We start from the raw sequence: 14,065 nt of genomic DNA, 5'->3' as shown, positions 1-14,065 counted from the left end.
CTAACAACGGATAAGATGAATCTTACAACGTGAACAAAAATTTTATCACCATGAAACTCACCTCATGATTATCGGTTAGAGAAACTTTCAAGAAAATTAAAATATGTTATTTCCAACATTCGTTATTATTGTATACAAATTCTCAGTTGTAAATCTTAGTTATTAAAGTACATGCATGCTCAATTGACTATTTTACAATTTATCTTCAGATTTAGAGGGAGTTTGAATTGACTTAAAAATTAATTAAATCTACTTTTAAGTCAGTTTTTGACTTCTGAAACTATTTGACTAATATAATATAACTTAACATAAGTAAAAAAGAATGACTTAAAATAAATTAGAAAGTGTTTGACAAGGTTAAAACTTACTTAAAATAAGTCAAAATCAAAAATAGGTCTCCCTTTACTTTTGATTTTTTTGACTTAAAAGTAATTTCAGTTTGACTTTTTATATTTGACTTAAAAATCTGCTTTTTTTAGAGACCTACTTTTTTATTACTTAAAAATCATTTCAGTTTAACTTAAAAGCTACTTCCTCTGTCCCTTTTTACTTGTCCACTTTTGAATTGACACACCTATTAAGAAAATAATCAATGACGTAGTGAGTTTATAATTTTACCTCTATTAATTATGAAGTGGGTGAAAAGTTCTATATTTTTAAAAGTAATTAGTCATTTAATTGTGGGTATAATAGGTAAAAAAATCGTTCTTTCTTGATTTATCAAAATAGACAAGTAATTAGGGACAACTATAAAAGAAATGAACAAGTAATTAGGGACTGAGGTAGTAGTTTTTTTAGCCAATACACATGGGTTCTTACCCTTTCAATTCAGTATATTTAGTTTAGCAAGTTATTTCTTTCAGCTATTTTACATGTACATTTCATGTATTAACGTCATGACAATATATCTGTATATCCAGTTTATTTAGAGTCTGTTAGACATTGAGTATTTAGGTAAACGTGAGTCTTATCCCGACGCTTATATTTAATTATTAATGGCTTCATAAACAAGTTATTTGAGTCATACTTTCGATCATTTACAAAACTATTTTATTTGAGACTTATTATTTATAGTGTTATTTGAGCTATATTTTCGTGAATTGTAATATTATTGGTTTAATTGAAATTTATATATATATGATATATGGTAAATTTTATTCTACACGTACTCTCATCATAAATTGATTTGGAGTTATTTGACTAAAATGTGCAGTAATTCAAATCATGTGCTTGTGAAAAAGTTAAAAACAATTTTTTGCAATATCATATATTAGTCTCTAGAATAATCTAGTCTTTTATTTGGGATAAATATTTTATAGAAATATCTAGTTGAATCTTACGATCTTAATTAACGATTTTGAGCTAGCAGAGATTTTGTTATTATAATTTTCATTTGCTATTCTCTACATGATATCAGATTATAGTCATGTGTTGGCTTTTGTGGTTGATTCAACTAGTTTGTCCAAATGGATTTTGATAGTGATGATAATGGACTAGGAATTGAGTTGTTGAATCAGTTCAATTATAAGGTATGAAAAACAGGTAGGGAATCATACCTTGTATACCATCAACAACATCCCATAAGGTATGTTCCATACATATTTTTTATACCTTAGTAATTGAATCAATTCAACAACTTCATCCACAATCCATTACCACGACCGTCTAAATTTATTTGGACAAATCAATTGAATCAATCACTAATCCGATCTTAAATAAAATTTAAAAGGTAATGTCTGACTATGAATTCTATATCATGATCAAATCATTAACTAAGATAAGAAGATTCAACTAAAGGAAGAGAAAGTTAAAAAGGAGAAAAAATATTTTGAATAAGAGAACTTTGTTTAGAAGAATACTCTTTGATTTTGGTTGTTCTTGGGTTACATATGTACAAAACCGTCCTCTATTTATAAATATTATATGTGGATGGTTTTAGATACTCTAAGATCTTGACCATTCTATGATATTCTACAAATATCATTTCAAGAATTTCTATAAGAAAATTCTAGTAACTCTATCTTCTACTCTAGAATATTTAAATATTTCGATAAGATGTTGATCCTAAATATAACACTAGACCATTCTAAAGATTAATGTGGATATATATATATATATATATATATATATATATATATATATATATCAAAAATCATCTTTAAACTTTTTCACAGTGCTAGTGTGATAGCTTGATATAATTAAACTTGATATTCATGCATATTGGACATTGTGGAAGTAAAAGAATAAATTATGGTAAAGCAGCATTCAAGATATTTTTAGTAAGAAGCTAGACTTTGGTCGTTATATTACGTTTCATTTTTATTGCATCCTACTGATTGAGTGGTGAAGTGTTGAGATGATTCATAGTATTGTGATTTAATTGGTACATTTGAGGTATATTGTGACATTATTAGTAGTGTAGCTGATGTGGGTGACTATATTGATTCATATATTGTGATACCATTAATGGTGTACCTGATTTTGGATGATATGTGCTTTATCGTGTACGTTACTATTATTCTATATTTTTGTAGTGATAATTTGTGATATGGTATACATTAATATTTCTTTTTTGTAAAAGATCAACTGATATAATTATATATTGTTGTCACTTTTAGAGAATCATCTATTAAAATTTGTTGAGTACACATATTTTCTGTACTCGCTCTGTACTTATTGCATGCATGCAGGATCTTGCAGTACTTCAGTTTGCTATGCGTTTCGAGACATGTTGTTGTTTAGAGTTCAGAATGAGCTATGTTTTTCTTCGATAGCACTAGATTCTAGAGACACCTTATTTATTTCCCATCTTATTTTTCTTCCAAACACTTGTATTAGCTCTTTCAAACTTGATTTGTATTCATACATGCTCCTGTACTAATGTCATTACTATTCCGCATAGTATATTGTTAAAAATGTTAATAAAGGAACACAATTCACCTACGAGAATAGAAGGTACCCTCACGACTTAACAGAATTTCATGTCGTAACAACTTAATAAATTGGCAGTAACAAGATTCTTTACACGTCAATATAAAAAAAAAACCTAGAGAAATAGACAAGGTTTGCTGCATGACTTAGAAATTCATGTGTTTAGCAAATCGAAAAAGATCTAGAAATAAAGTCAAGGGTGTACATGACCAGATTGACTCTAATTTTTAATTATTAAACTAAATCATTTGTGTCAAATTTTTGAAATTTAAAAATAAAACAAAACATTTAAGCCTCAGGAGTTTTCAGGTTTTTCATCCTCAGATTTTTTCGAATTGATTCGGGTTTTTAAACCAAACAAAAACATTTGTGTCGAAATTTTAAATTTTTAAATCAAACCAGACGAATAAACCTCAAATTTTTTTTTGAATTTTGGATTCTTTTTGTAAAATATTTATACAAACATACAATTAATTATGCTCCAAATATAGGGTAAAACTTACCCGCATCGGGTGTTTACCAAGTCAATACATGTATGCCATGTGTTTAAATTTATTATTCATTTTACTTAACCATAATTAATTAATATGTATTTTACTTTATAAAATCACATAATAATGGAAATTGTATAGGCTTGGTATAAACACCCAGTGCGGGTAAGTTCTTTTCCCCAAAAATATCTTTAGTCCAATCAAAATACAACTATTAAGGTGTTTTTAAGAAAATAACACAAAATATGAGATGAGTGATGACACTAAAATATTCATTAAGAATAAATATTGGCAATTGATAAGTCATAATGAAAATGATCATAATTTAAAGAGAAAATGCATAAGTATCCCCCTCCCCAAACCTATGCGCAAAATCTCAGAGAAACACTCATACTATACTAAGGTCCTATTACCCGCTGATTTTATTTAATAAATAATTTTCTATCCCTTTTCAACCTACATGTCACTATATTTTGGGCCCAGTGCGTGCTGACAATTTTTTCAAACTTCCCGGTTGATTTTGTCATGTAGGCTGAAAAAGGGTAGAAAATTATTAATAGAATAAGTTCAGGAATGTAATAGGAACTTAGTAAAGTATAAGTGTGTCATTGGGATTTCGGATATAGGTGGGGGGGGGGGGTACTTATGCATTTTTCCTAATTTAAAAGTACTAAATCATGCTAAAATAAGTCTAACAAGAAAATAAAACTCTCTTTAAACTTCGAGTATCATTTGGGGGAGTTTGTAGGTAAAACCATTACAACAAAAACAACTTTTAGCACAAAATATGAATAGAGCAAAGAAGATGAAGGAAAACACCAATCTTGCTCCACTCCCAACTGAGCCTCCACCAGATCCTCTAGACAAATTCCCATCCTACATGGATATGCTGAGAGATCAGATACTAATTCCTAATTCCACTGAGGATCTACATATGCCTTCCTTAAATACACTAGATGCAACAGTTACTGTTTCCAAGGGAGCAATTAATCTAACAGAAGACGGAACTACTGTTATCACACTTTTCGATGAAGACAAGCAGAGAATGTATGCACCTTGGGAATTCTCTATTATTGTCAAGTTACTGGGAAAAGAATCATCCATCAGTACCTAAAATCCAAATTACAATCCCTGTGGAAACTAAGGGAACAATTTCCACAGATAGACTTAAGCTATGATTACTATATAGTGAAACTAGGATCCAGAGGTAAGCCATGATAAGATCCTGCTCAATGGACCTTGGTTCATCAAGGACACTTCCTCTGGGTACAAAAATGGGTCCCAAACTTCATGCCTAATACATCAACTCATAATAGCTCTGATGTTTGGATCCACCTTATTCTTGAAAAATTCGGTAGCTCTAATCGTACTTTACTAAAAGTTGATACATGCACGAGTGCTACTCTAAGGGAACACTACTAAAAAAAGACCAAAAAAAGACCTAAAAATGGAGACCTCAAAAATAGGTCAATAATAAGAGACCTCATGAGGTCGCTATTTAAATTAATATCTTTTAATTTTTTTTTAATGTAGGAGAGACCTCGTGAGGTCAATTTAATGAATAATTATTTTTTTTACCTAACTTATTTAAAAATTTTAAATTTTTAATCTAATTCTCATAAAATTGGAGACCTCATGAGGTCTCTTATTTTTTAACTATTCAATTAAATTAAATTATTATTTTTAATTTAACAAGTAGAGACCTCATGTTAAATTAAAAATAATAATTTAATTGAATTAAATATTTAAAAAGTTAGAGACCTCATGAGGTCTCTTAGACAAAATCAAAAACCTAGACAAAATTAAAATAACTCTTTCTTTCCTCTCTTAATTTTTTTACACGACTGCGTGCCTCTCTCTCTTTCTCACTGACCTCGTCGACGGCGCGCCTCTCTCTCTCTCGTCGTCGATCGTCGACCGCCTCTCTCTTTCTCGTCGTCGATCGTCGACCGCCTCTCTCTTTCTCGTCGTTGACCGCCTCTCTCTTTCTCTCTCTCTGTCAACCCTCTCGCATTGCTATCTCTGTCGACCCTCGCTATCTCTGTCGACCCTCGCTCTCTGTCAACCTTCTCGCTCCGCCGCCAGGTCTCGCGCCACCAGCTCGCCTGCCGCCGCCAGCTCGCCAGCCGCCGCCAGTTGCAGCGCCTCAGCAGTAGCACAACGCCTCCATCTCCAGGTAAATATCTTCGCATAGTACAACTACTTATGGTTTCACGTGAATTAGGACTTTTTCTTGTTATTTGGACACCACAAGGCATTGGGCATCCTAAGAGCTTGTGACTAGAAATTGTGACACTTCCAATTGGATTGTTGAAACTAATCATCTGTTCAAAATTAAAAAGAATAATTAGATCGTCGCTTTGAGAATTACTAAAGATATTGTAATTAGAAGTAAGAAGCAATTGAAACTCACATTGTTTACAAAAGGGGTCATAAGACCACATAGTGCTGCATCACAGTGGATGTAAAATCGATCTTGTGAATAGCCACATTCTTTGAGTGTTTCAAGAATAACATCAACATCATCAATAGCTCCTTTGAACATAGTTCCTATAGTTAAAAGAACCATCAATGGAAAAGACTTAAGATGACTGGTTTGATCACATAAAAGAAAAAATGAAAAATGATAAGAGGTTGGAGTATACGTATATACCAATTGTGACATTTATAATAGCTGGTTTGTCCTTATTTTGAAGTAACTTTGCTCTTAAATCTGAATAGTCCATCTCTCCATTTACTGATGTGTTGATTGTTTCTGAATCCATTCTATACATTCTTGCAGCTTTGAATACTGATATAATAATTAGCTTTAAATTTTAGATATAATTATTTGTTAAGCATAAGTACCAACACTAGTTGATCCTATTGATGACAAAATTGATTTTCTTTTGAAAATCAATTTGTGTCCATCTAGTGTTGACACTTAGCTTTAAATTTTAGATATAATTATTTGTTAAGCATAAGTACCAACACTAGTTGATCCTATTGATGACAAAATTGATTTTCTTTGAAAATCAATTTGTGTCCATCTAGTGTTGACACTTAGCTTTAAATTTTAGATATAATTATTTGTTAAGCATAAGTATCAAAGAACTCTATAGAGATGCTTATCCTACATGGGGCAAGTTCCCTAGCAATCTTCAAGAGACAAATATTTTTGGAGTTCAGGGTATATTCGAATTTATTTGTTTAACACTATTAAAATACTTGTCTTCATTAATACTTATCAAATAAAATAATTTATGCTATGATTGTAGAAAAAATGTGCTTGGCGTCCGGAACATGAGGCCAAAATTTGTGCAAACTTTCACAAGAAAGCTACGCATACTCTTGCTAGTTTGTTTAATAAAGCTCGTAGAGATAATAGCAAACCTAGCTGGGTTCTATCGGAGGATTGGGCAAAATTACTCGTGCATTGGAAATATGATCCAAGATTTAATCAGATGAGTGAGATCGGTAAAAAGGCAAGATCATCTACTAAGGGTGGTTCTCTATACACAAGTGGGGCTCAAAGTCAAGGAAGTGTGAGGAGGAAATTGGTGTGTATCATTTTTCTTTGTGTTTATATATTTTATGTATTAATATTTAATTACTCTTGATTATAACTTTATTATTTTATGTAGGAAAAGGAACTAGGAAGACCGATAACTCAAGCTGAGGCATTTAAGGCAACACACATTAGAAAGAAGAAAAATCCTGAAGATCCAGACGTGTGGGTTGAACCGTGAGCTGAAGTGACCTATGTAAGCCTCTAATTTTAAAAAATAATTACTTATTTTCTAAATTTATATTCTCATATGATAACATTCAATTTAGAATCGATATCTTCAAGCTTTGGAGGATTTACAACAAACTCTGCCTGAAGAAAATCGAGGTATGTCACTTACTCAAGAACAGGATGAGAGAGTTTGGTTAGACTTGACTTGTGGGCCGAGTAGATATGGGTATGGGAATGCCGCATAAAACCTTTCGTGAATTTTCTTCTGAGTTTGAAGGCCTAAATAGTTCAAATCATGATGAATCAATGAAGAAAAATTTGGCTATGGAGAAAAACATTGTTGAGCTATCTAGCCAAGCCGAAGAATCACGGGCTAGGAAAAGGCGGTTGGAGTTACAGTTTGCGGGTCTTAAGGCTCAATTCGATGCATTACTTGCCTCAGGAGGGATTCCCCCTTGTTCTGGTGATGTCACTTTCCCTCCTCAATCTCAACCTACTCAATATCCAATGTATGGTGAACAAAGAAATATGACCCATGAGAGTAGTGATGAAGAAAGTGATGAAGAAAGTGATGATTATGTGGCAAACACACTACCACATTAGTGATTTTTAGACTTGTGATATCTAACTTATGGATTATTTTGTTAACAATTTTGTGATGGGAATTATTTGTTTTGTGAATACATGATAACGTTGGAATGTATTATATAACTTATGGATATCATGATTTTTGTTTAATATATAATTATGTTGAAGTGAGTTGCAATTGAGTTGATAAGAGAATATTTAGTAAATGTATTGCTTCAATTGAGTTTTTTGAAGCTCTTTGAGTTTGATTTGGGTACTCAATTAAAATGACAGGTGATGAGAAGCCGCAGAAATAATAATTTTCTGCCAGTTTTTTTCCAGAAAAAGAGACCTCATGAGGTCTCTATTTTGCATTAATTTTCCAGATATTTCATAATAGAGACCTCATGAGGTCTCTTTTTTGCATTAATTTTTCCAGATATTTCACATTAGAGACCTCATGAGGTCTCTATTTACCATTTTCTATTTTATAAATGCAGAAAAGAGACCTCATGAGGTCTCCCTTTTGTATTAATTTTTTCAGCTATTTCAAAATGGAGACCTCATCAGGTCTCTAATTAACATTTTATAAATGAGGTCTCTTTTCTGCATTATATTTTCCGTAAATATCATAATGGAGACCTCGTGAGGTCTCCAAATATAAATGCATAGAATAATAATATAAAATTAAATTAAATAATATCTTAGCGACCTAATGAGGTCTCTTAATTAAAATATAAAATTAAATAATATTATAAAATTGTGACCTCATGAGGTCTCTATATAAAAAATATAAAATTAAATTAAATAATACAATAGTGACCTCGTGAGGTCTCTTTTTTGTAAAAAAATCAGATTATTTGTTGGTGACCTCGTGAGGTCTCCGTTTGGCGACCTAACGGAGACCTCATGAGGTGTCTGTAAAAAAGTGACCTGCATTTTACTGACCTAGCGTTGAGGTCTCTTTTTTCCGAAAAGAGACCTCGTGAGGTCTCTTTTCTAGGTCTCTTTTTGACCTTTTTTTAGTAGTGGAAACATATGTCAGGCTCTGTGTCGAGATAGACTTACATCAACCTGTTAAGACACAAGTTGTCATTAGAAGTCATAACCAAGTTATTGAATATGAATTGCAAATTTATTATGTACACAATGTGGCAAGATTGGTCTTCAGCATCAACATGATTGCTCCCCAGATCAAACACCAAATGTGGTCCAACCTGATAATGCTAATGTGGGGGGGAAAAGTCAAACGTAGAAGAAATGACATACAATCCAATATAATCGGAATCTTATGTCAATCAGAAGAATACAACTTCCCTAAAAGAAGTCAGGGGATCTTCTCCTCAAGTAAGATGCATAGTATCAGGTATAAAAATGTTAGTAAGTTCCCTCTGAATATCGACCATCCGAATCTTAGAACTCATAACTAACTTTAAATATCATAAAATCCCAAATCGAATTTCTCCCCACTCCCCTCCTGTGTCCCCTAATCAATTTGCTTCTCTTTCTATCTTGGATTAGATGGAGATCACCACCCCTGCTAACAACGATGTCCAATCCCCCATCCTTCTCTTCCCAGCGTCACGACAAGTGTGCAGGATACGTGTAATATATACAAGTATACTATTAGTACTAAGTTTTAATCTCAAACAGTAGATACAAGGTGGTAAAAAATGATTACCTACTAATAATAACAGCTATAAGCAAATTGGGATAGACAACACTTCTTCTAACACTAAATAGGTGACCCATCCCACTGAAATATTGGAGAAATGTTTTAACATGTAAATTCACCCTACGCCTAGCCCCCCTTCTACTATACCTCTTCGTGTTCCTACCAATTTCATGCAAAATATATCTCAAGAAATATACACTCAATCATCAATCCTACTTCAACACTCAAACAAGCTTAAACATACGGAGGCTCCCCTCCGTTCAAATGAGCTCAAGAAATTCATTCTCCTATCGAAAAAAAGAAGAGCAAACTCTTACCACTTTTCTAAAGAATGGAGAACTTCGACCCTCTTCATCCCCCTCCATTGCAGAACCTTCTGTTGGTCTTCGTGACAAATGTCTTACAACCAGATCAACCCCCATTGTCTTGGATCGAACAGGGGCAAACAAACCAGACAATCTTCTTCAAAATGGATCTAAATGGATAGGAGGTGACAATAGTATTACAGAAACCAAACTTCATACAGAAACCCGTTATTGAAGGTATAAAGTTGGCAATATACAATTTTCTCAACCACCAGTGGGTCAACAACATAATAAATCCACTAGCTCCTGTAGTAGCCCGCAGATCCACCACAACATGTAACACCTTTGGGGAATGTCATCTCACTTCAATCCCATTCTGAATCCAACTACAAATCAGAACCTCCCGTTCTTCAGTCCTTTAGAATTAACACTGGGAAAATCTCTGTTCTTCCCATGGATTTCTTCAGAATCCTCCGATGTCAGTCCCTTCTCAAACCCCAACTCCATGGGAGTCCTCACTAGAGAACATAAACATGGGACGAGACGGGGAACCTTACAAGCCCTCATTCACAGAAATAGCAAACTTAAGAGAAGTGACCCTTATGTTGTTCCCGAAAACGGAGGATAAGAAGTACATTTTAAAATGCCCACAAACACCGAAGAAATGCTCCATCGACATTTGTCCCCCGATCAACAGATAAGCGGCAAAACTGGCAGTGGTAGTGACCCCAACTATCAGAACAATGTCACAGTGGGCCAGGACGAAGAAACGCGATACATCTACCCATTCATAATGAATAGGAATCCTTCTCTAATTATTTGGAATATTCGAGGGGATAACAATGTGGCTTTTAGAAGATATATGAAGGATCTTCTAAATACCTATACTCCTTGTATCTTGGCATAGCTTGAAACTAAAACGGAAAGTCACGAGCTTATTAAGAATGAATACAACTTTAATGGTACAGTTGAATCTCCTGCAACTGGTCGCTCTGGGGGATATTGTTATTTTGTGACATGAGGATCAAGGTAAGATCACTGGCATGAGGCAGGCCTTTCAGGAACTACATGTGATGGTTTGTTGACACCCAATTTCGGCTCTTCATAATTATTATTATGTTACGAGATTTTATAAGAGTACGAAAATTCATCTCATAAATGCTATTTCTTATTAATTTTTTTTAAAAAATATATCATACTACTTACTTTCTCATTTTTTTAATAAGAAACAAATGTCGTTCCTAAAAAGAGAATCTATTTTTTGTTCAATATAATTTCTTTTGTCACAATAGATGTTTTTCGTACATTTGTTTAAAATTAGAAATCTTAATCAATTATTGAGTCACTAATTTCTATTAATTTAATTTTAAGAGTGACTAATTTTATCAAATAAGATAATCTTGTAACATAATTATTTTTTATTTAATAAATTATGACTATTTAATAAAGAAGATGTTATGATTTAAATTATTTTAATATGAGCAATTTCGGCAATCTATCTCTTCTTTAGCCAGCCAATCTGTGTATGCCACGTAGGCATGCATATGGATTGTGATTCTTTAGATTAAGTAGGCGTTTGACCATGCGATACTATATCACGATATGATATCGTGAGATGGAATCAGCGTTTGGATATGCGATTTCACGCTGATTCAATCTCATGATTCCGTATCCTGAGATGTGATTCCATATTCTCCAAAAAGCATGATATGGAATTACATGGTATTCCATATCATGATTTGAGATATTTTAATCCAAAAATTGATTAACAAGTTTATATTTTGTTAAAATAACCCCACATTTATGTCACTAACCATTTATTTCATATGTGAATAAAATTTATAATCATATCATTACTCTTTAAAATTTATTATTCTCACCAACATATAGTCACTTTAACTCACCCACCGATTGTTAAAGTGATGATATGTTTATTGTCTATAAACATGAAAATATAGTTGCGGATGTATTGACCAACAAATGGCTCAATATAACAATGTTGGTTAGTCTTCTTAGTCATATGATCGAGAAATGCAAGTTCAACTTGAGGAAATTGTTCGTACTATGTGGGAGGATTGTATTAAAAATTAGTACACTACAATTAATGTTTAATTTTTTTTATTAAATTAAAGCTAGATGAAACAATTACTTAAATGGAGAATAAATGCCTTTTTATAATTTATTATTCGATTTTATAATTTTTCATTTGATAAGATTGAATAAACAATTAGGACCATTTTAATAATTTTACAACTTATGAAACTTTTATGTTTATGAGAAAATATACAACACAAAAATTTTATATCGGATATTCAAACAAAACTTAAATTTCAATCTTATAAATCCATATCATGGTACATATCGCATAGCCCTAAATCTCGACCCTACAATTCAATCTAATGGTCGGAATTAATTGAAGAGAACAAATGCCTTTTGAACCATGACAGATCTCAAAAGCCACACCACCGCCGCTGCTATAGCTGAAAAGGTGGAGAATGTGAAGGGCCATCGGATTTGGGATTGGAATCCTGATGGTTGTGAGATTGGAATATGTGGTCCTCATTGAAAGGCATTCGAAAAGAGATTCAGATTCAAAAGACATCCAAACAGAATTCCAGGAGAAAAACTATCCTTGTATTTTGAATTTGAATCCAACTCCGAAGTTGGATTCTTGTTTGCTGCTCTCGCGAAGGTAAACTGCCTCGCTTTAATATATATTTTTCCTCAAACTCCAGTTAGTCGATTTTGCTGATTTTTGATCATTTCAATTTGATATGATGTTTAGATTTTGTCTTTAAGTTAGTAAAGTTGAGCTTTCTGTTTAGCAATGATACACATATCTCTCATATTATCTTTGTATTTTTGAATATATATTAAGGTGTGTGTATGAATGACTGAGAATGTTAAGTTTTCTCGACTGCAATATAACCTAATCTAGTTCTGAAAAGTCATAGCTTACTTTCTAATTTTGAACGTTTCATTCCCTCTATTTGTTGGTTCAAGGACTGCTGTTTGACATTTTAACTTTGAAATCTTATCCTCTAAGTTGTCCCGAAGTCTTGGTCACCTGGTTTAACATTCTCGTTCATTTATACTTTTCTGTCACCATGATCTCCTATCCTAAAACATGTTTTCTCGAAGCATTTGGACTATCAATTTGGCCATTTGTGTTTTCAAAATTTTGTGAGTTTTGATTTGACTGGTCTAAAATGCATACACTCTTTCGTGTCCTGCTTCTTTTCCTTTCTAATGCTTCTCTCGATTTCTAGTGGTGGTGCAACTCATGATAACTCTTATAGAATTGCATTTTCAGTTTATCTTTTCATGTCTCTATATAACATTGCAACTTTGAAAAAATATTCAGAAGCATGTCCCTGGTTACATTCTATCTATAACCTATTAGGAAGTGCTTATCGATTAAATTTTTGCGCTTTATTTTGGATATATATATACAGAAGCATGTCCCTGGTTGTATAAGTTACATGAAGTATGAAATTCTTTTAAGCATGATCTGCTTCCAATTGCGAAATCAGAAATATATGTACATCTTCTTGGTTATCCGATTATATCTTTTGGTATATTCGTTGGTATGGTTGGCGACCTTCAGGAAAGGGACTCCCAAAGGGCATAAAACACTATGAATGCTTGCTGTCCAGTTGCTCTCTCTCTCATTTCCATTCTTTTTGAAAGTTGACAAGTTTCTCGCTTTGTTCTTTCATCTCGGCTATGTAATTACAAGGATTGAACTATATATTGGATTCACCAGCTTAATACATGCTAAGTGTGTTTACACAATGCAGTTCGATACCAACACAGTAATTCAATGATTTTAGTCTATTATGTTTGATTAAGTAGTATGGTCATGGAATTTTTCTCTCCTAAATGACAACTTGAATATTTACTCAATTTACTTGCTGTCAACAATTCTAAAATGCAAAGTTCAATCTCACATTTAGTCAAACAAAATTGTTTACCCATAATAAATAATGTATAATCCTTTTTTTATAATTATATTTGTACTTTAAATTCTCATATAACATCACCACTGCATAGTACATACCGAAATAATCCTCTCTTGTTCCTTAGAAGCTACTGACATTACTATTGTTTATATTTCTTTTGTGGGACTCAAAGAAATTTTGATGTGATGGAAGATACATTCATAAGTTCTGTATTCCAAATTTTACTTGCAAGTCTAACCAAGAAATGTTAATCTTTAAAAGATCTCGGTTAACAAATGGCTTCATGAATTTGGGATGATTTTGTGGCTCATCTGTTAATTCATTTTTTTTTGTTTTTTCTTTTGTCACATGTACACTTGGGGAGTTAATATGACTCTATCTCTGTACAAATCAGAGAAGAGACCAATAGCCGCATA

At 32.6% G+C, this 14,065-nt stretch overlaps 1 protein-coding gene and 1 long non-coding RNA gene across 3 annotated transcripts; one reads left to right on the top strand and one right to left on the bottom strand.

The window, feature by feature from the left end:
* Positions 1–5,287: 5,287 nt before the first annotated feature.
* LOC109120703 (uncharacterized) lies at positions 5,288–6,187 on the bottom strand. Its single transcript, XM_019214720.2, has 3 exons — positions 6,076–6,187; positions 5,836–5,972; positions 5,288–5,746 (listed from the first exon to the last, which is right to left on the bottom strand). The coding sequence occupies exons 1-3, from the start codon at positions 6,185–6,187 to the stop codon at positions 5,288–5,290; spliced, it is 708 nt and encodes a 235-aa protein (XP_019070265.2).
* Positions 6,188–11,998: 5,811 nt separating this feature from the next.
* On the top strand, positions 11,999–13,498 carry LOC104648446 (uncharacterized). Of its 2 annotated transcripts, none has more exons than XR_002028277.3 (2): positions 11,999–12,379; positions 13,143–13,498. It is a non-coding gene; the product is annotated as an uncharacterized lncRNA (long non-coding RNA). The 2 variants fall into 2 exon arrangements; XR_003247480.2 differs by having other exon boundaries at positions 13,052–13,498.
* The last annotated feature ends 567 nt before the right edge of the window (positions 13,499–14,065 follow it).

This window comes from Solanum lycopersicum, chromosome 7 (assembly GCF_036512215.1).
Source record: "Solanum lycopersicum chromosome 7, SLM_r2.1".
NCBI lineage: Eukaryota > Viridiplantae > Streptophyta > Magnoliopsida > Solanales > Solanaceae > Solanum > Solanum lycopersicum.
The sequence above is the reverse complement of the archived record's forward strand: the minus strand, read 5'-3'. Positions and strand labels throughout refer to the sequence as shown.